Source organism: Orycteropus afer, unplaced genomic scaffold, assembly GCF_000298275.1.
Source record: "Orycteropus afer afer isolate SDZICR_OR568_19922 unplaced genomic scaffold, OryAfe1.0 scaffold00006, whole genome shotgun sequence".
NCBI classification, from domain to species: Eukaryota; Metazoa; Chordata; class Mammalia; order Tubulidentata; family Orycteropodidae; genus Orycteropus; species Orycteropus afer.
The window spans coordinates 28987850-29011285 of NW_006921593.1; the positions used below are offsets into that span (position 1 = coordinate 28987850).

Consider the following 23436-nt stretch of genomic DNA (forward strand, 5'->3'; position numbering starts at 1 on the left):
TTCAGTGGAGCAGGTGGCAGGAACAGTCAAGTGGCCACAAGCACCACATATTGTCAGAACTGGAAGGACATCTTGTGGATTAAACTGTGTCACCAAAACGTGTTGAATCCTAACCTCTGTCCCTGACATTGTTAATGAAATCAGACTAGAGTAGGGTCCTGAACCTAATCACTGCTGAGTTATAGGAAGACAACATCAGACCCAGAAACACACATATGAGGGAAGTCAGACACCGAGGAGTTCCAAGGAACTCAAGGGGCTACCAACAGGGAATGGCCTGGATAAAGACCCACAGGCAGGAACTCCTGGTTCTACTCCTGGCCCCACAAGGCAAAGAGTGTGGGGCCAGCCCTTCACCACTCGACTGGAGGCTCAAACACACAAGGGAATGTTCTTTCTATATTAAAGGTAGGGAGTCGGGAGGAGGGTCCCCCATCATGTGTGCAGTCTGTGAGCTATCACTTTGTGTTATGGATGGAGGCTGGTGAGAAAGGAACGGGCAACCAAAAGATGGAACAAGGATTGAAGAAGGATAGGAGTCAGCTACATCTCAGGAAAGAAATCCTGCCCACCCCCCACAACTGTTCATGACACAAGCAAGAGGGCCTGGGCAAGGGCATGAGGGACGGCCACGTTCATCCATTCTCAAAAACCAAGGTTAAGGTCCCGCTTGATGGTCTCACCTTCCAGAACATCTCCTTCTAGTAATTAGGTCCAGGACGTGGTAAAGGAGCCTCCCTGCTCCATCCCCTCTACCACTCCCATCCTCCACACCTACCAAGACCAGGGTACCTTTCTGGCCTTTCCATCCTTAACTCAATGGTCTCTTACTCTTTTGTGGGGATAGACACTCTGGCCATTCTCACCCTCTGACTGGACTTTTGACCTGCCCTTGTCCAATGTGCAAGTGCCACTTCCTCAGATAGCCCTAGACCCACCCATGCCCCCTAGCTGACATCCTATTTGGTCCACAATTCTGCATCCCACCATGGTCTGAAGAGAAAATGAGACAGTTCCCAACACACATCGACAAGAAAAAAGACACACAAGTCAACAGTCACATTCTGTAATAAGAGTCTGACTCCATTTTTCATGTTTGCCAACAGCTTTCAAGCCCACCCTACCTTCTTCCCCTCTGCCTCCACATCTGGGCAAGTCAATAAGAAAGCTTGAGTGGTCCCTCCCTTGGAGCCAGGCAAGGCCCAGCCCCCAAGAAGAACTTCTCACTCTGGCCCTATCCCCTAACCATAGTAAACCTAGGCTCCTCATCCCTCCCTATGCTCAAGCCATTTGCTGATTGGATTGAGAGCCCTCCCTGCTGTGCCCAAAAAGATTCAATGTGTGAGTAATACATTTTTTCACTTATTCACTAGAGGCATGTGTGTAGCATCAATAAAAAAACCAAACCAAAACAAAAAAATCACCAAACTCATTGCTGTGGAGTCAATTGGGTTTTTAGGTGGTATTGCTATGGAGGTAGATTGCCCAATCTTCCTTCCGAGGAGTGGCTGAACCCACCAGCCTTCTGGGTAGCAGTCAAATGCCTTAGGCATACGCAGTCGTAGCAGTCATATGCCACCAGAGCTCCCACATCTGAGCCCAATTCTGAGTTGGGGGTTGATCCCACCTCCCGACAGGGCAGAGGCCCGATTACTAGAGCAGCAAGCAGGGTGTCTGGGCAATGGCCATCACCGCCAGGGGTCTTTCTTCTCCTGCCCTGGCTGCTGGCTGGCTCTGCTGCCACCTGCCCGTGGGGAGCACGCACTTTGAGGTGCTGCCTGCTGGCTGCCCTGGGCTTTGAGCTGGGCTGCTTTGTGCTGCATTTGCTGGGTCCTTCTGAGCCTCTGGGAGCTCTGGTGATATAGTGCCTAAGGCTTTTTATTGCTAACCAGAAGGCTGGTGGTTCAAACCCACCAGCCACTCCTTGGAAGGAAGACTGAGCAATCTACTTCTGTAGAGACCACCTCAGAAACCCAAGGAGGGGTCACTATGAGTCAGAATCGACTCAATGGCAGTGAGTTTGGTTTGGTTGTTGGTTTCCGAGCCTCTAGTGGCACAAATGGTTAAGCCCCGGGCTGCTAACCAAAGGGCCGACAGTTTGAACTCTCCAGCAGGTCCATGGGAGAAAGACATGGAAAAGGGCTCCCATAAAGATGATAGCCAAGAAAACCCAGTGAGCAGCTGTACTCGGTCATGGAGTCACTACTCGTTCTACAGACGCTCAGGGAGACTGATGCCCTGTTCAGTGTTCAGTATGTGAGCCCATTGGGTGGTTGCTCATGTGAGGAAGAAACTTGTGAATCTGAGCAGAGTACACCAGACATTTCCCTTGGAATATATCCAGTGGAAATACCCTATTGCCCCCCAAAAAATTCGGGATAAAGGGGGTGAAACAAAAATCTGATGCAAATTTTCATTTAATCCAGTTGGAAATCCAAAATTAAAGGATTTGTACAACAGAAAGATACAAGCGCGCTGACTGGCTTTTGTGTCTCTGCACCCTGTCAAGACCCTGACCACACACTAAACCCATGACTTCCCAGAGACAACATCGTCTCCCTTTACAAATTTTATTTCAGCCTATTTGTCCTGCTGTACACAAATTGGCCCATGTTGAAAGGGATTCCCCACAACAAAGGCCTCTATAATTTGTCCAAATTGCAACACAACTGGCACTCCCACTAGTGCCCTCAGAGATTTCCTCACTGTAGAGGCTTTCCAACTGCCTCCATGCATCTTGGAGTCTCTGGACCACCCATGGTACCCACGAGCGTCTAGTGCAAACAAACAAAACAAAAAGACCTGCCCTTCCTGGCCCCATGCTTTCTGCCATTACATTGACAACTACTGGATCCTTCTGGAGATCGAGGTTCTGGGCCTGGGACTCTGGGTACTGGCTGCCCATTATGCCTTGGGCAGCGCCCCACAGCACAACCACAAAGCACGCTTTGGGAGTGCCCGCCTCAGGGCTCTTCACTGTACACAGACACAAAGCCCAACAGCAATGGAGACCAGCAACAGTGATGCAGCAGACAGTACGGCTCAGGAGGAGGCCAGAGGGAGCCCACTGCTAGTCATTATCCCAGCATGACCCTGGACGGTGGGACTGAGAGGTCGGGTCAAGTGTGCCCTGGGCTATCATCTGCTGACAGGTGACATTATAAGAGTTATATAAGGCCTCCCATACTGGGCCCATTGAGTAGTTATCTTGGTTTTAAAGATAAGATAAAAAAAAAGATAATTATAAAAATTCCAACTATACATCAGTGTATAATACAGAAGACAAAGGTCCCTTGGAATCCCACTCCCAGAATAATCATGATTGATTCTTTCCAATATTTTTTCAGTCATGAAAATTCATATGCTGTTGAGTTGATTCCAACTCATAGCAACCCTGTATTACAGACTAGGTCTGCTCCATAGGGTTTCCTACACTAATCTTCCCAGGAGCAGATCACCAGGTATTTTCTCTCACAAAGTCAACGGTGAGTTTGAACTGCTGACCTTTTAATTAGCAACTGAGCAGTTAAAAATTGTGTCATCAGGGCTCCTTTTTCAGACAGGTTGTTGTTGTTGTTATGTGCCATCAAGTCGGACCCGACTCATAGCAACCCCTCCTTGGGTTCCCAAGGCAGTATCACTATGGAAATAGATTGCCCAACCTTCCTTCTGAGGAGTGGCTGGTGGGTTTGAACCACCAGCCTTCTGGTTAGCAGTTAAGAGCCTTAGGCACTATGCTACCAGACATAGACCTACATATTTATGTAAATAAATGTGGGTTCCTTCCATAGATATGACTACTACCTCAAGCTTCAAAAGCCCTCCTGACCTCAAAACCTCTCATTTTCCATTGACTGAAGGAAGAGTCAATCTTTATGAATCTACGTCATTTTTTAATGCTATTTTGTAGATGTATCAGTTTACTTTACAATACTGATGGGTGTTTGTGTCCTTCTCTAGTTTCTGTTATGACAACGCTCAATAAGCATCCCTGTCCATTTCAATGTATTTCAAATCAGCAGTGAATACAAGACACGACATCGTGAGACCGTTGTCTTACAAGCTTTGATCGCAGCTAGCCAAGGGCCAGCCCAGTCTCATGGCAAGATAGGAGAGGCCCCCTTGCCTCTGCTGGGATTCACATGGAACAGCAGGCGGCCCTCGAGTGGGTCTCCTACCTGGAGGCTGCATCTAAGCCAGCACAGAAGGTTGAGGAGGGTCCCTGGTTCAGCCAATCAGTGACTGTCACTTCACTGTAGGGAGGCTCCACAGAAACAAAGCTCAGTTCAAACCAGTCAACCATCCTGGTACAAAGGGACTTCACTGGTGAATTGAGCAGTTCTTGGTGTACAATGAAAAATGGCCCCATGGCCCTTTCACAGTGTTCTTCTCTGTTTCGATACCCTGTTTGCTTTCCACACTAGAGCACTCTGTTTCTGACTCCTGTGGTTTGTACTCATCCAAACACCCAGATCTCCTTCTAAAATATACGCACTTCATTAGCTTTGGGCATATGCTTCCTCATCTGAAATCAGCTATAGGAATAATGGCAGAATGTGCATGTAACACTGTGCTGAAGTGGCTGGTATGGAGGTGTCATAACTTCATGAAAAAGTGACTCACAGGTAGGACATGTGGGAACTGTAAGGTGAGTGGAAAGTCTGCAACCAAGAATATGGTAGAAATCAACCCATCACCTGATATTTACCTCTCTCTTGAGAGCGGCTCCTGAAGGGCAGAGCAGAGGTCCTTTCTGAAAGAGAGACGGGATCGGGAAGGGGTTATTCGGGAGGCTCTTTGTGATGGGACATTTCCGATTTCCTGGTGAATATTTCTCCCTGCATAGCCTACTGGTCTCTCAAACCCAAAGCATCTAAATGAAAACCAATCCCTTGCCCCAATCAGTTCTTCTTCTGGACTTCACTTAATGGGAACAGAATTTTTCCCTCGTTACTCAAACCCGGGACGGATTTGCTCTTCTCCCCAGTCCCTCTCCCATCCACTCCTTTCTCCTCCCATTCCATCCTCTCTGGATCAACTCCTTAGGATTTTATCTCAGTGAGAATTCTCTGAGTTTACTGGGAGGCTTTGTGCTGAGTCCTGGGATTACAATGACTCGTCCACTCTGTAGGGGTTCCCAGGATGGGAACTGTGGGAGTGCAGGGGACAGACTGACCAAGCACAGGGTGGCCCAGAATGCTTCACAGAGGAGTCGAGATGGAGCAGGGTCTCCAGTAGGGATTTACCAGAAGAAGGAGGCAGGAAGCTGTTCCAGGTGTCTACGGCTACAGCTAGTCTCCTTCCCACCCACCCCGTCCAATACCACCGGATAAAGCTCCTTAAGTCTCTCCTGACCTCCAGACCCTTTGGGGCTTTAGTTGGGCTGCTTTGTGTACATTCAAAGATCCCCACCATCAGGACCAGTCTGTGGTCCCAACTTTATCACCCACAACTTTTTTCTATGAACTTTCACCTCTGGGTAAATTGTGCTATTGAACCGTAATGGGAATTTCTGCACATTTCTGTCTATTGGAATGCCTTCCGAATTTAAATCCATGTCCCGTCTGTCCCTTGTCATTACAATACCTCTAGCAGCTGTCCTAGGGTCTGTCCCCTGCAGAGCACACTCCGCTTCCAGTTCTTTGACTGGGCCCGGTTCCCAGCAACTTCAAATTCTCTTGGCGTGAACCAAGCTCCCTCTTCATTCTGAATGCACTTCTCTGAGGGTCCTGTAACATAAAGACAGGGCTTTCCAGGATCCCCTAGAATTTGTCCCAAACCTCCAAAGCCCTAAAAGTGGCATTCCACCTGTCTGGGTCCAGAGGGACGCCCCTGTTTCTTACATTGAAGGCATCGCAGGAATCACGGAGGACTCCCAGGTGGAAGTGGCCTTGTTTCCAGATGCACACTTTCCTGAATTGAATTGTCTCTCCCCTCCCCCACCTATGGATGTAATCTCACTTGGGAATAGGGGCTTCTTTCTTATGTAAATGAGGCCATGTCAGTATAGGGTGTGTCCTGAACCTAAACACTGAGTTAGGAAAGGGGAGACAGGGGAGAGCACAGATGCCATCCGAAGATTGCTGAGGAAGCAACAGGGACGGCCTGGCCCGGAGCGGGGCCCTGGATTCCGACTTGTAGCCTCCTGACCCGGGAGAGAAGAAAGCGCTGCTCTTTGGAACCGCCTGTTGGTGGCATTTCTGGAGCAGCAGCACTGGGGAGGTAAGCACACGATGACCGATACAAGTGTGGCACTGTCACCTGGGAAAGCACTTCTTATCTTCAGCCTCGCACACGGTGCCCACTTCCTGAGCAAAGACGTAGGCACGTGGGGGCTTCCCTCCTGCTAGTGGTTTCTTCATCTGGGAGTCACCGGAGCAGAAGACAAAGGAGCTCACCTTGTGCCATCTTCTCCTTGTATAAAATGCCTTTTGCCTCCCCACAGGTCACAGGAAGTTCAGGAGAGTGCAAGCCCCCAAGTTCGTCCTCAGGCCTTTCTGAAACTAGAAGGGAACAGGTGAGCTTTACTGAGTCTTCTTTCTGTCTCCCTGTGAATTCTCCCTCCCCCACCCCCACGGCCTCTATAATCATCATGTGAATGGTACTGGGGACCATTTTCTTGTTAATTTGCAGGAAATCTTCCATGCTGAGTGGCAGATTAGCTCCCTGGACAAGATGATCTCCAATAAACAAAACCACCAGCACCACCACTGCATCAAACAAAACATGTCAGTCGAGAATACAGGGCTTCTTGGGTGGATGTGCTTTAATTTTTTTTTTTTTTTAACTGTAGTAAATGTATAGGTAACAAAACATTTGCCATTTCTGCAGTCTTCCCAGGTACAGCCCACTGACATCGAGTTGTTCAGCCATCACCATCAGCATGTTTTAATTTGCAAGCTGATTGGCCCTCACCTAGTGTTCTCTACTCCATATACATCCTGCTAATCCTTCTACTGGGAGCCCTGGTAGCATAGTGGCTAAGGCACTTGACTGCTAACCAGAAGGCCGGCGGTTCAAACCCACCAGCCACTCCTCAGAAGGAAGATGGGACAATCTACTTCCGTAGTGATACTGACTTGGAAACCCAAGGAGGGGTCGCTATGAGTTGAGTCTGACTCGGTGGCACATCACAACAACATCCTTCTACTGGTAGAAGTTGCCTACCCAAAATATTTCCTTGTGTTACATAGCCAGTGAAAAACTCTTTCTCTATAATCTCGTTTCCCAAGTCAAACCAAGGCGGGGGACGTGAGGTGGTTAGTACTGAGGGGATTGTGTCTGTCTTCACTGTTTACTGTTTCTTTTCATTTTATTACTTCCCTGTTTCTTCTGGAAGTAAAAGTAAACCCCGGAAAATTCTAGACCCATCTGCAAATTGGACGAGGAAACACTTGGCACCTTAGCACATCTGAGTGGGGCCTGGGGTTCTGACTGTGGAGAATAAGTTGTAAATACCAGCAAGTGTTGCACCTGCTCCCAGCCTCACTGGGAGGGTTCATTAAGGATACACTCAGGGCCCTTCTCTTAGGGCAGCAGGAAGAGGCTGTCCATGACTCATGCTGAGATACAGAGGATGCTAGACCAGGAGTGCGTCTAGGACAACATCTGGTTCAAGTCTCCTCTTTGCCCCCAGTGCTTACAAAACAGCCAAAGGAAACTACCATAGGAAACAGCAAGAGCATCATTGGGAAAAGGGAAACCTTTGCAAAGATTTGAAGCAGATGGAGTCAGACGGAGGGAGGAGGCACCCCTGGGAAGTGAGGGGATGGTTGACCCTGGGGAACCCTGGGATGCCTGGCCGTGGAGGAGCACAGCGGGCAGCAGGGCTAGGATGCAGGGGTGAGGGGTGTTGCTCTTGCATGAACTGGCTGCCCCACTATCTTTCGTTTGTTGACACGGCACAGAGTTACTTGTGGTCCTGCCTTATCACCCACGTTAGAACTTCCAACAGCAAATCCCCCCTCAATTTACGTCATTTATGCTGGGAAGTCGCAGAGGTTTACAAACCTCCGTGGTGAGGCTGTGGAGTCCAGGTTCTCGACCACTGTGCCACCCCATCTCAAAGGAAACGGTTAATGGGATGAATGTGAGAGAGAAAAACATTAGATGTTATCATCCTTGGGAAAAATTAGTGGATTATTGTGTGCATGGTACAAGAGCATCCTGCTAAGAAAAATAATCAATTCAAGAGGAAAAAAATTAATCGAAATAAAAAGTATGATGGAGGAAATTAGACAAAGAACCTAACAGAGACCGAAAAGCAGAATGGAAAATAACTCAATTATTGAATCAGAAGACTAGCTCTGGAAACTCTTACAGAAGCTGGGGGAATACAGGAGGTGAGAATTATGCCAGAAAAGACAGGAGGCTGGAGAGAGGTCTGGAGGACCTGTGATCTCTCTGCGGAGGAGTGGTTGCAGGGAGATGAGGTGGATGGAGGAAAATCAATGGTCAACAAAATCAGAAAGGCAGCACACATTGGGTCATTTACACCCACAGTGACCTGTGAGGAAGGCAGGCCGGCATCATCCTCATTTAATAGACGGGCATAATCTCACATTTTGAGAGACAATGACTGGCCCAACTATATGAGGTGGAACGGGCTTTAGGATCCCTTCTTGATGGACTCCCAGTCTAGTGCTCTTTCCCTATGAACAGAAATGCCCCACAAGATTCCCGGGTATGTGTGATCGGCAGTAGCACACGGATACCCTGGGTAAACCGGCAGCCACAGTGGGGTGAAAGCCTCAGGAGGCAGTAGAGGCTGATGCCGCAGACGGCTGTGGGCACTGCCTGGACTGCAGCCTCCCCTAGGGCCCTCATCCGCTTCCGTCTGCGCTCTAGTCTCTTCTCAGAAGGTTCAGCCCGTATTAACAACAACAACAAACTCACTGCCGTCAAGTTGATTCCAACTCATAGCGACCCCATTGGGTTTCCGAGGTGGTTAATCTTTACGGAAGTACATCATTCCATCGGCCTTCTGCAAGCGGCTGGTGGGTTTGAACCGCCAAACTTCTGGTTAGCAGTCAAATGCCTTAGGCACTGTGCCACCTATTAGAGTGTCCTACAAAGACCAGGGGGGATGTGAGTTCATTTATTTCTTGGTGTAAAGAACAAAGGACTTGGAATTAGAACACCTAGGGAGCCCTGGTAGCATAGTGGCTAAGGCACTTGACTGCTAACCAGAAGGCTGGCGGTTCAAACCCACCAGCCACTCCTGGGAAGGAAGATGGGGCAATCTACTTCCGTAGTAATACTGCCTCGGAAACCCAAGGAGGGGTCGCTATGAGTCGGGTCTGACTCGATGGCACATAACAACAACAACAACAGGTTGATTTGAGCTCATGCAAACCCTTTACCCTTTCATCCAATCAGTAAAATGGGCTGAAAATACTGACTTCTTGTGAGGATTAAACAAAATGTAGAGCAAAGTGCTTTGTTGACTGTAAAGTGATAGACACATTTTTACTCTTATCATGGCCACTGCGCATGCTTGTGTGGAATTTCACCTCTAGGGGGCACCATTAACATACAAGACATACTCGATTTATATCTATAGTAAAACAATATTCCAGTAGAGGGCAGCAAGGGGTCTAGTTTCGATAGTTCCAGGGAGAAAAGTATTTTGAGGGACACTTTTCCTCATTGGTAAAAATGCAAAGTGTGGGTAAACAGAGTCCTTGCCACTGGTATTAATACTTGATGAAGAGTGATTTAAGTATGAACTGTGTGAGACATGGAGGAGCTGGACATACATCAATGAGTAAGCAATAACTCTCTGAACTCACTGCCATTGAGTTGGATCCGTCTCACAGCAACCCCTCCTTGGGCTTCGAGGCCGTATCACTAGGGAAGTAGATTACCCCATCTTCCTTCCAAGGAGTGGCTGGTGGGTTTGAACAGCCAGCCTTCTGGTTAGCAGTCAAGTGCCTTAGGCATTATGCCAACAGAGCTCCTTCAATGGGTAATACTGACCTACATTCTGACCTCATGGGATTTTCATGAAGTAACAAGATGTGCAGATAATTATTTACAGTTGTGATCAGTGTCATGGTGGGGATATGGGGGCAGGGAATAGGGCCTGTTTGTGGTAGGTCTTCATGAAATAAGTGAACCACCCGTGACAGTCATTTAAGTACCAACTGTGTGAGACCTGAGGAGCTGGACACAGAGCAAGAAGACTGACCCATTCACTGACCTCATGGGACTTGTTGCATGATCCTTAAATTTTATGGAATTGCAAGGGACCCTGAATAACCGAAACAATTGTGAAGAAGAACAAAGTAGAAGGAATCACATTTCCCAATTTCAAAACATGCTCTAAAACTACAGTAAAGAAAACAATGTGGTGCTGATAAAAGGCTGGGTATATAGAACAATGTAACGGAATAAACCCATAGTTATGGCGATTTGATTTTTGCCTAGTCTATTCAATGAAGAGAGAATAATCTCTTCCATGGACAATGCTGGAACAACTGGATGTCCACATGCAAAAAAATGAAGTTGGATCCATAGCTCACATCACGTATGAGAATTAACTCAAAATGGATCAATGGCCTAAGCAGAAGAATTAAAGCCATAAGCCTCTTAAAAGAAAGCACAGGGGTAAAGCTTCAAGACTTTGTTTCAATGATAGATTCTCTTAGAAGATTTGGTGTCTTAAAGACAGCAAAAGCAGAAGCAACAAAAGAAAAAAGATAGATAGTTTGGACTTCATCAAAATTAAAAACGTTTGTACATCACAGCATTTTCTCAAGAAAGTGAAGAGACAATCTATAGAATCAGAGAAAATATTTGGTAACTATATACCTACCAGGAGCTCTGGTAGCGTAGTGCCTAAGGCACTTGACTGTTAACCAGAAGTCTGGTGGTTCAAACCCACCAGCCACTCTTCAGAAGGAAGATGGGGCAATCTACTTCTGTAGTGATACTGCCTCAGAAACCCAAGGAGGGGTCGCTATGAGTCGGGTCCGACTCAACAGCACATAACAACAACAACAACATATACCTACCAGCCACTCCTCAGAAGGAAGATTGGGCAATCTACTTCCGTAGAGATACCGCCTCAGAAACCCAAGGAGGGGAGGCTATTAGTCGAATCAACTCGACAGCAGTGAGTTTGATTTGGTTTTTGGTATATATCCAGAACATATTTTTTTAAAAAACTCCTACAATCCGACAACAAAATACAATTTAAAAATGGTCTTGAATAGATATATCTCAAAAGAAAATATACAAATAAACACATGAAAGATGTCCCATGTCATTAGTCATTAGGGAAATGCTAATCAAAACTACAATGAGATACTAAACCCACTGCCATGGAGTTGATTCCGACTCATAGCGACCCTATAGGACAGAGTAGAACTGCTCACAGGGCTTCTTTATGGAAGCAGACTGTTTCTTCTTTCTTCCATGGAGCAGCTGGTGGGTTTGCACCACTGACCTTTTGCTTAGCAGCCGCATGGCTATTATCAGACAAACAGAAAATAACAAGTGGAGGATGTGGAGATACTGGAACTCTCATGCACCATTAGTGGGAATGTAGAGTAGTGCAGCATTTGCAGTGTTGTAGAAGACTTTGGCAGTTCCTCCAAAAGGTTGACATAGAATTACCGTGTGGCCCAGCAATTCCACTTCTAGATTTATACCCAAAAGACTTCACAGTAGGGACTCAAACAGACACTTGTACACCAGTGCTTACTAAAGTGTTATTCATAGTAGCCAAAGAGTGGAAACAACCCAAGTGTCCATCACCAGACTGATGAATAAATAAAATGCCATACATACAATGGGGTATTATTCAGACATAGAGAGAAATGAAGGCTTCACGCATGTGACATCATGTGCAAACCTTCAAAACATGCTCAATGTAGTAACTCCAACACACAAAGACGAATGTTTGGTGATTGCACTTACATGAAATATGTGGAATGGGCCAAGGCAGAGAGACAAAAGCTGATGAGTGGTTCCCAGGGGCTGGATGGAGGGGGACTGGGAGGTATTGCTTAGTGGGTTCTGTTTGGGGGTGATGAAAATCTTTAGGAAACTGCAAGACCGGTATTGGGGGCAGCATCCTCCCACCTCCTCTAACTCCCCTAGGGGGAGAGAGAAGGACCCCCGTCAGCAGCCCAGGGCTGATCCCTAAAGCTGAGGTCAGACATGTTGCCATCTCCCAACTTTTTACCAACCATCTCTCCCATGTCACTCTCTCCTCTGCTGGGTTCACTAATTCATTGCAGTGGCCACACGGAACTAACAGACAATACTCACAGTCATGGGGTTTATTACAGAAGTAACAGGTTATAATTCAGGCTCAGGAACATGCTTAGGATACAGTTCTTCCATCAGGAAAGCCTCTTTCTGCCAGGCCTGGAGGCGTGCCTCTCTTTGGCCCTTGGCCTCTAGGCCTGGCCTCTACCCTGCTCGGGCACCTGCCGATAGGTGCACCTAGGTACACCCCTCTCCATTGGCAAGCCTGTGGCCCAAGGGCACTCAGCTTTCTCACTCCATTGGCAGGCAAGCCCACTGCTCTCTCTTGTACTGGTCTCTTGGTTCTACTGCTGCCATCTCTCTGCCACCTCTCTGTCAAGGTCCAGCTCAGAGATCTTGGGTCTAAGGACACACTCCATTCCTGGCTGCTCTCTCTTGATGGTGGTGAGATGTCCTTTCTGCCTCTGGGATGGCTCATTTTAAGCCTAGGGCGATGGCAAAACTGACCAATCCTCACATTAGGGTTCCTGCACCTTATTTGCACAGTCCCACCCCCACAGATAGGGGAAGACCCTAAAAAAGATGGGTTGCACACTGGCTGCAAGAATGGGTTCAATGCATAGCAAAGATTGTGAGCATGGTGCTGGACCAGGCATTATTTCATTCTGTTGGACATGGAGTCACTATGAGTTGGAGCTTGCTCCATGGCACCTAACAACAATACCCCTACAAGAGTGCCATGTACATTATTTACATTATTAGCAAGCTGTCCAATCCCCTTGATGGGCCTCAAGCACCTCACATCTGCATAGGTCCACCTAGTCATCTGATGGTCACAGAGCCCATGACTAGAAGAGCCATACCAAGTAATTCACCATAGAAACAGATAATGGTGATGGTTGTCCAACATGATGGAGGTAATTAAAGCCACTAAACTGTACACCTAAAAAATGGTTAAGGTGGCAAGTTTTTAAAATTAAAAAGCAAAAAAGAAGAGGAGGAGGAGGGGAGAGAAGAAAAGAGACAGAGAAGGACAAGCAACTCAAAGAGCTTCTTTGAAAGAGGCACAATGTTAAGGGCAGGAGCTGGGAGCAAGCAGAGGGCAATGGAGTTATAGAAAAATGGGCAAGTAGGAACAGGTGATCCTCCAGAGAAAAAATTCTAATGATAAATTTATTTTTAAAAATTAACATTAAAATATTAGTCAAGATAGGCTAGGTAATGCTGTGTTAACTAATGACCTTTCCAAATCTAAGTGGTTTATTATAACTCACTGCCGTTGAGTCAGATCTGACTCATAGCTACCCCTCCTTGGGTTTCCAAGGTTTATCTCTACGGAGTAGATTGCCCAATCTTCCTTCCGAGGAGTGGCTGGTGGGTTTGAACTGCCAGCCTTCTGGTTAGCAGTGAAATGTCTAAGGCACTATACCACCAGAGCTCCTCATTGTTTATTATAGGTGTTAGCAAACTGGCCAGTCCATAGGCCATGTTGGAACCCTGACTTGTTTTTGGGAAATAAAGTTTTATTAGAATACAGCCAAGTTCATTGTTAATGTCACTTGCTGCTTTCATGCTAATTGAGTAGTTATGACAGAGTACCATCCCCAAAGCCTGAAATCCTTATTGTCTGGATCTTTATGGAATAAGGTTGCTGAGCCCTGGTTTAGAACAAAGATTTACATCTCTCTCATGCTACTTGTTCATCACACGTTAGATTAGTCTCAGCCCCTTGTCATCAACACTCATGGTTCCAGGTTGACAAAGCAGCCTCTGTCTAGAACTTTGCTGGTCTCAGTTAATGGTTGACTCCTAAAGAGCCCCTAAAGGTTTGGCCTGGAAGTGATCCATCATTTATGTCCATATTTTTTGTCCAAGTTCCATGGCCATTTCTGAGTCAACAGGGCACAGATATATAACCTTCTGTAGGGACTGGCAGTGACAGGGCACTGGAATATTTGGTGAACAGTCGGCAATTTTATGATATGTGTTAATTCTTGATATACAGGCTCTTTGGCCAAGCATTCATTCACTTCTAGAAGTGAGCCATTAGGAAATAATCCTGAGAACGTGCCCACCCTGAGGATGGGAGCCACTGGGCTGCCCAATCAGAGAGGAGCTTTCCAGATGCAAGAGAGGGACAGACAAGGCTCATCAGTAGTGATTACTAATGGAAGCGAACAGTGGACACTTGGAAGTGGTCAAGTAACCACCGTGGCAACAGTGCAGGTGAACTTCTCCCTGAGGACACGTTTACTTCTCCCAACCACCACCGTCAGGCCCACAGGTCCTTGCTCTCTGTGTCCCTCTTGGCTCACCTCAACCTCTTTCTCTGCTCGTCTCCCTCCTACTATTTCCCCACATCTCCCTCACCTGGTGCCTGCTCCACGAGAGCTCCTCTCACCCTGAGCCGTGGCTTACCCTCTGCCTCAGGGGTTTGGGCACATCCACACTTTGCCTCTTGGACTCTTGTCATGACCTTTGAGTGATTGGTTGAGTCATCCTTCATTTGAGTCACCTGATCCACCATTTGGAGCTTCTCTGGGATTCCACGTGTATAGGACACTGGCCCTGGTCCAAACAGTAATTTGTGAGGTTTTAATTGGGGTCCGATGTCAACTTCCTCCTCCCATATGAACAACCCCCTTCTCACTTTCCCAGCCCCATCCTTTCAGATCTCTGTCCTTCATTTTATCCTGCTATTTCTCTATTATTTCTCTCATGTCTTGTGAGTACTCTCCTACACTCCCCATTTTCCTTCCTGTTTCCTGTGATGAAGACATTCAAGAGACAAAGCAGTGGAACCAGAAAAACACAGTTTCATGAATTTTTATTCCTATATTGCAAATAGCAGCTATTGTGCATAAAGCAGGTGCATCGCACACAGGGAGGAGTAAACTGAGGTGGTTTTGTGTACTTTGCTTTGTGACTCCAAATCTAATTCCAGTTTGGGATTGGGAGGCTGAACCTTCCTTGCTAATTCAGGTTTCCTTTGTCTATTCTTCCTGCTCTGATCCTGAACTGCACACAATTGTGATGGTTATGTTTGTGTGTCAACTTGGCTGGGCCTGGTTGAGTGGCTGGGCAGCTGGTGGTAGTATTCCCCATGATGAGACTGGCAATCAAGTCCATGGTGGGATCTACCACAAGCAGCTGAGTAGCTGCCTTTGGGTTGTGTTCTGCTTCCTGTATTTAAGGAGATGCCTTGGGAGTGGTCTCTAACCTGTGCCACACTTGGACCCAGTATGTAGCTGTGTCATTGTTCAGCAGCCTGCCATGCTCTGGCGACCTGGGGACTTACAATGGACTTGAATGTATGGCCTGCCATGTGGCTTAGTAACATCAGGACTGTACCTTTTTACTTGTCAACCTTAGGGCTTCTCAGCCTCAGCAGCCAGCAACTGTCTGAGTGAAGAAACGCCTCTAGCTCCAGTGGGCCAGGAGCAGGAGGCAGAGCTGGGTTTGTTAAGGCCATCCCATTTGTGGTGTATTTCTTGTCAGAGTGGCACTAGGGAACCAGAACACAATCCTAATCTCAAAATGATGTGACACTCTGTGCCAACTCCTACCCCCAATTCCTTCCCTTGGATAAAAGAAAGGAAAGTGGGATTGGAACCAGCCTGGCATCTGGGTTCCCCTTCTCCTGTGGGAAGGAGTCCTCTGATGAGGAGGCCTCGAGGCAGGGGTGGAGCCAGCTGTGCTCTGTGATACCTGGGTGACTGGGTGGCTAGAAAGGCGGTCATGTTGGTCAGTGGAGTCAGGTAAGCACAGAAGAGTACACAGCTTCACTTTTCTTACCTACCTCTTGGGAGCCTTTTTTTCTGTCTTCTTTCTGGACTTGACCAGCTACATCCTTTTCTCCTCTTTTCTGGAAAAAGGAAAAAAATCATCTATTATGCAAATAATGATCTACAAGCCTGTGATGTTAATGATTTTTAAGTAAAATTTCTCCTATATTCCCTTCACTTTGGGAAGGAAAAAAGAGAGAGAGAAATAGAGATTAGGATGAGAAAAATGAAAAAGTATTCCATTTTGTTTGGAAATGAAAAAAGATTGAATAAAAAATGTTATGGATATACTAAATAATTAACATTTAAAATATGCCTTTTAAAAAAAATAATCACTTTTTTCTTTTTTTTTTAAGACTAGAGGAAAATATAGAAAAGATTGTTATATTGAAAGGTTTTCTTAGCCAAAGGACAATGCCAGAAATCCTACAGGTAAATGATGAACAGACATGAGTGCTTAAAAAATTAACTCTACACTTCAAAAAACACATCCACAACATTAAAACCAAAACAAAGGAGAAAAATTACATTACACATAACATGTAGAGGGGTGATGTCCTGAAGAGATAAAGCAAGGATGAATGGTACACTGGGAAAATGGGAAAAGAACCAACATTGAAAATGCTCAAGGAGGAAATACAACTGACAAATGCATTTAAAAATCATCTTTAGAAATGTTTATATATTGGAGGACATTTTCTTTGTTGGTTACCAGGGGTGGGAGGGAAGGGGAGGGAATGCTGTTAGATAGATCGAGATAAATATTGATTTGGGTGAAGAGAAGGGCAATGTACCAAATGTGAGTGACCAATATGGCAGCATTGAGGATGAGAAGACAGAGAGAGTTACATGGGCAGTACAAACAACAAATATGAACCCCTTTGTAAATACAATACTGAGTTGTCAATGAAAGCAAACATGGGTATAGGGACGGATAGATGGGTGAACAAGCTAAACAATTATGTATGTCTAAATGGAGAGTGTATCCAAGATCATATACAGGGTTGGCAGACAATGGGCCTCTCGAAGATTATGAAGGGATGGACACTGGGAGGAGGTAACTATGGGGAGGAAGTGGGAGGGGAGCTGCTGCATTGTAAATTTTGGTCAATGACATGAGACAAAGTATATGTGAACTGCTGTATGAAAAGTGAATTTACTCTGTAAATCTTCACCCAAATCCTAATAAAAAAAAAAAAAAATCATCTTTAGACACACTAATCATCAATGAAATGCGTGGCTTAGCTTTAAGGACACCCACTGTGGTGGTTATATTTTTGTGTCAACTTGGCTGGGCCTGGTTGAGTGGCTGGGCAGCTGGTGGTAGTTATTCCCCATGATGAGACTGGCAATCAGCTCCATGGTGGGATCTACCACAAGCAGCTGAGTAGCTGCCTTTGAGATGTGGTCTGCTTCCTGTATATAAGGAGAAGCCTTGGGAATGGTCTCTATCCTATGGCACGCTTCGACCCTGCATGTAGCCGTGTCAGTGCTCAGCAGCCTGCTATGCTCTGCCGACCTTGAAACTTACAATGGACTTAAATTAATGGCCTGTTGTGTGGTTTGGTAACATCAGGATTGTGCCTTTTTACTTGTCAACCTTGGGGCTTCTCAGCCTCAGCAGCCAGCAGCTGTCTGAATGAAGAAACGCCTCTAGCTTCCGTGGGCCAGGAGCAGGAGGCAGAGCTGGACCCCAAGGTTGAGGGGCTCTCACCCAGCCCCTAGAGCCTGATACTTTGAACTTGGAGTTAAAGCCTCCAAATTGTAAGAATAAACTCCTGTTTGTTAAGGCCATCCCATTGGTGGTATATTCTTGTCAGAGCGGCACTAGGGAACCAGAACACCCACTCATTTCAGAAGCTTTGTCAAGTCTAATATTGATGGTGATGTAGGAGAGGAATACTCATCTGCAGCTAAGGGAAAGGTAAATTATTACATTTTCTGGAGTGTAATTTAGTAACACGTATAAAATTTAAGATACACAGATTTTGTCCAAGTAATCTCGCAGTTTAGACACCTGCAGACAGTGTTCTTCCGTGGAGGAGGCCTGTGCTTCTTTGCCCTTGCTCCTTTCCTGTTGGCTGGAATGTAGGCTTGTTGGCCGGACCCCAATGAAGGGGAACCCATAGGCTGAGGATGGTGGAGCCACAAACAAGGACTAGGACTCTGACTCCAGGGTGCACGACATCAGCCCTTGACCATCAACCTCCATGTACAAGAGACAAATGAACCTCTCCCATTTCAACCACTATTTTGGTTGAAATTTGCCGTTACATATAGCAATCTAATCGGAATGGCAGAGCATATTGCTTTTATAGTTTGAAATTTTTTCCATGTTGAAAAAAGCTGAGTCACTTCTTTCAAAACCTTGTCTTTTTCTGGCTTAAAAGTCTTTTCTGGCCTAAATCCTGCTGTGCTCGAGTCAATTGCGACTCATAGCAACCCTACAGCACAGAGTAGAACTGCCTCCATAGGTTTCCAAAGCTGTAATCTTTATCAAAGCAAACTGCCACATCTTTCTCCAGTGGAGTGGCTGGCAGGTTCGAACTGGTGACCTTTTGGTTAGCAGACAAGCTCTTAACCACTGTACCACCAGGGCTTCTTTACCTGGCCCCGAAGAACATAACAAACAATAAGAGTAACACTAAGCCTGCCCTCACAGAAATCAAATAGATTCTTCTTCACACTGAGGCTTTTCCCTAGGGCAATTTCCCAAAGAGAGTGTATTTCCATTTTCCTTGGGATCTAGAATGTAACAAGAAAGAGAGTAATTTTTAAACAAGCAGGCTTTATGTTCTGAGACCCACCACCGCCCACCATCTTTGTCGTACTGTGGTGGCTTACATATTGCTATGAGTCTGGATACTTTGTTGTTGTTGTTGTTATGTGCCACCGAGTCAGACCCAACTCATAATGACCCCTCCTTGGGTTTCCGAGGCAGTATCACTATGGAAGTAGATTGCCCCATCTTCCTTCCGAGGCGTGGCTGGTGGGTTTGAACCGACAGCCTTCTGGTTAGCAGTCAAATGCCTTAGGCACTACGCTACCAGAGCTCCCGTCTGGTTACGAAGCCACCAGTATTTCAAATACAGCAGGGTCACCCATGGTGGACAGGTTGCATGAGAGCTTCCAGATGAAAACAGAGTTGAAAGAAAGGCTTATGATCTTCTTCCCAATGTTAGCCAATGGAGACATGTATCAGAACAGAATACCATTTGGTATTGTGCTGGAAGATGAACCCCACAGGTTGGAAGGCAGGCACACAATGGCCCCAACGGTGGACCCAACACACCCACCAATAGTTGTGAGGATGGCGTGGGTTGTACATAAGGTTGCTGTGAGTCAGAGCTGATTTGACAGCACTTGACAACAACAGCAATGAGAAGAAACTGTTAAAAATGATCATTTGAATTGGAGGGTAGTCAAATTTAAGCCATTTTCACTGACAGTTCTCATCTATTGTCACTTGAGGATACTGTGAATTTGTGACACCATGACCCTATGATCAACCAACAGAAGACCCTCAGCTTTTCCCCTCTTTAGATGATGGCACTAACTCCCACCAGAAATGGGAATCATGGTGGCATGGTCAAGAGCAAATGAACACACATCATTTCACCAACACATGGCCCACAACAGCAACACTGGCTGCATAGATCAGTTGCAGTATTGCATTTGTCTTTATGGGGAGCTGTTCTCTTCCTAGTTTTCCCAGGAAGGTCATGTGAGAAACCTGGAGCTTGGGACCCTAGAGAAAAACTTGATCCATGGCCTTGGACACTTCAATAGAGTCCCAGGAATACCCCTGCTGCTGTTAGCTGCTATGGAGTTGGCCCCTGACTCATGTCTGCCCCATGCGCAACTGAACCAAACTCTGCCCAGTCCTGTGCCTTCCGCATGATCAGCTGAGGATCAGGTCATTGTGATCATAGAGTTTTCATTGGCTGATTTTTGGAAGTAGATCCCTAGTCTGTCTTAATCTTGAAAGTCCATGGAGACCTGTTTACCAGCATGGTGACATGCAAGCCTCCACTGACAGGTTCATTGGCCAGTCATCAAATGGGAATTCTACCACTGAACCGCCACACTTAGAGCACGCATGCTCAGTGTTGGGGAGATTGTCTCCAGTGGGGAAATTGGTTCTTGGGGGATGAACAATCTCACCCTTTTGACACATAAAATGTGATATGGTCCTACCTATACACATAGTACCCTTATGCATACAGTTCATAAACAGAAACATACTTGTAGTATGAAAATTGCACAGGGGGCATGATCAGGAAAAAGATGTCTAAAAAGTTTCCTTAGGTTGAGAACACTGGCTTAGAGTAAAAGAACTCTGAATTTGAGCTCTTTAGTTGGGCCCTCTGAGACATGCAACCCTTAATCTTTACCATGCCTAATTCTTGGTGATGTGCTCGGTGCCTCCTTGGGCCTCTTGACTTTCTTCATCTCTGAAGTATCATCACTGATCTCTGGAAAAAAGAAACAACTTTCTATTCAGATCTCGGTAAATGCCTCTGGCACATTCCATGGGGACTTTCCAGAGACCCAGGCAGGGCCTTGCACATTTTCAGCTGAGAGTTGGAGTCTCCCGCATCTTGTTAAGCCTCCAAGGAGACCCTCTTGAGAATGAGTCTCAGGTCACTGGGGCTGCCTCCCATTCAGGGGAGGAATGGAGCAGGGCCTGTCAGCACATCAGTGGTTTCTCCACTCATGGAAGCACCCAGTGTCCAGGAGGAGGCAGTCATCCGAGCCCCTAGGCCAGTGGTTCTCAAAGTGGGGTCTGGGAACTCTTCTAGGTCTTTGAATCCTTTCAGGAAAACTGTGAGTTCAACATGATTTCCCTAATAATATAAGACTGACTTGCCTTTCTTATTATGTTGACTTTATGTTAGAGCAAAGACCATGGCAGGTGAAATTCCAAGTACTTTGGTATGAATCAAGACAGTGGCTCCAGAACTTGGAGTACTCATTGTAGTTTTCATTGCCATGTGCCATTTAGAAAGAAAAAAGAAAGCCAGTTTCACTTAAGAATGTCCCTGATGAGTCAGTAAAAGTTATTAATTTTATAAAACTTCTACCCTTGAGCACACATCTTTTAATATTCCAGGTGAAAAACTGGGGGAATATAAACCACTGTTGCTGCTTAGTGAAGTACTATGGTTTTCCTGAGAAAAAGTACTGTGTGATTGTTTGAGTTGTAAACTCACTGCATACCTCCTTGTTGCCATTGAGTCAACTCTGACTTATAGCAATCCTGCAGACAGAACAGAACTGCCCCATAGGATTTCCAAGGTTGCAATCTTTACAGAGACAGAATGCCACATCTTCTCCTCTGGAGTAGCTGGTGGGTTTGCACCACTCACCTTTCAGTTAGGAGCCAAGTCACTAACCACGGTGCCACCAGGGCTCCTTACTGTCTACCTCAGTGCATGAATATTATCCAAAAGGAGAAAGCATAATGTTACAAACTCTTGGAGAAGTAAAAGGCCAACTCCAAATGCAAGATAGAATAGTGCATTTAATGCTACGTAGTATGAAAACTCCTTGATAAGGTTTCAGATTCCACTTTACAATGAATGTTTATGAAACTACCACTTGTTGAATTTTGGTATAGTATCAAAGACTACAATATCAATATTAAAAGTCTGAAAAGACTATTAAAATACTCCACTCTTTTCCATTATATATCTATGTGAGCTTTCTTATGCTTCAAGCAAAGCAACATGCCACACAGATTGAATACAGAAACAGAAAAGAATATAGCTGCTTTGTATCAGAAAGATTGGCAAAAACTATATATAAGGATGCTATTCTTCTCATTAATTTCTTTTTGTTTTGGAAAATATATTTATTTTCATAAGAATATGTTCTTTTCTGTTAACACATAATTGGTAAATTATATTTATTTTTAATGGAATTAATAAATATTTTTAAAGTCTCAGCTTTGATTTCTGATAAGGTTGTTGTTGTTATGTGCCATTAAGACAGACCTGACTCATAGTGACCCCTCCTTGGGTTTCCAAGGCAGTATCACTACGGAAGTAGATTGCCCAACCTTCCTTCCGAGGAGTGGCTGGTGGATTTGAACAGCCAGCCTTCTGGTTAGCAGTCAAGTGCCTTAGGCACTACGCTACCAGAGCTCCCTCTGGTAAGGTAGCTATAGATAAATATAAACAACATAAACAAAAGCTCTTTGGGGTTGTCAATAACTTTGAATGGTATAAAGGAGTCCTGAGACTGAAAGATTTGAGAACTGCTGCCCAAGGCCATAGCTATAACGAGCTGTCCACTGTGAACACATCAGTTTCTTCCCATCTCCACTCTCAGACCCACAGGTCCTTGCTCTCTGTGTCCCTCTTGCCTCACCTCAACCTCTTTCTCTGCATGTCTCCCTCCTACTATTACTTTCCACATCTCCCACACCCCTGCCTGCTCCATGAGCACTCTTCCCACACTGAGCCATTCTAATGGCCAATTCCAGCACCAGACTCACCCACTGGCTTGGGTGTTTGGGCACATTCCCTCTTTGCCTTTTGGAATCTTGTCATGACTTTTGAGTGACTGGTTGAGTCATCCTTCACTTGAGTCACCTGATCCACCACTTGCAACTTCTCTTGAATTCCATGCTCAGAGGAGGCTGCCCCTGGTCCAAATAGCAATTTGTGAAATTTTAGTTGGAGTCCCCTGTGAACTTCCTCTTCCCCCATTAGTGACTTTCTTCTCACTTTCCCAGCCACCACCCTATCAGGAGATACCTGAATCCAGGGTACTATCATATCTCAGGGCATCTGCTCCTCAGATAGCTACCTCCATTCTTTCCTAACTACTTCACTCTTTAAAGGGGCAAAACTTGTCTTGGATCATGTTGCTTCACTGTTAGTCCCCTGCAGTGGACTTTCATGTGTTCACAACAAAAACCAACCCTCCACACCTTGGCCTACAAGGCTTTGCATGAGCTGTTTCCAGCCTCCAGCCTCCACTTGTTCTTTCATCTTACCTCTTGGAAGGGCTCTCTTCTGATGTCTCTTTTTTGAAGTTGACAAGGCACTTTTTATTTTCTCTCCTTGAAAAGAAAAGGATAGGGGAAAAAAAATGTTTTATACAAACACAGATCTTCCAAACTTATATGTCAATGGTTTATAGCCTTTGCTTTTGGTTTTCAAACTGTAGTAGCTAGGAGGCCTTTGGGGACCTTACATAATGTCATTTCACAGATCAATGGGGAAAGAAGAAACTCTGAAGTGGCAAAGGAGAGAAGGAAGAGGAAAAAGGGCAACAATGAACTTAGGTTACTCATTTCTAGAAGGCTGGCAGTTCAAACCCACTAGCCACTCCTCAGAAGGACGGTTGGGCAATCTACTTTTGTAGTGATACCGCCTTGGAAACCCAAGGAGGGATCAACTCGATGGCAGTGAGTTTTTGTTTGTTT

At 45.8% G+C, this 23436-nt stretch overlaps 1 protein-coding gene across 1 annotated transcript in view; it reads right to left on the minus strand.

Annotated features, from left to right (window-relative positions):
- LOC103199594 (sp110 nuclear body protein) overlaps positions 1–23436 on the minus strand; it is a 41291-nt gene that overhangs the window by 3956 nt on the left and 13899 nt on the right. The window contains exons 5-11 of the mRNA XM_042780834.1: positions 23005–23070; positions 22501–22650; positions 20393–20476; positions 16016–16081; positions 6399–6497; positions 5587–5729; positions 4698–4753 (exon numbers count right to left, since the gene is read on the minus strand). Of these exons, the coding sequence (XP_042636768.1) occupies positions 4698–4753; positions 5587–5729; positions 6399–6497; positions 16016–16081; positions 20393–20476; positions 22501–22650; positions 23005–23070 (664 nt within the window). The remainder of the gene's footprint in view (positions 1–4697; positions 4754–5586; positions 5730–6398; positions 6498–16015; positions 16082–20392; positions 20477–22500; positions 22651–23004; positions 23071–23436) is intronic.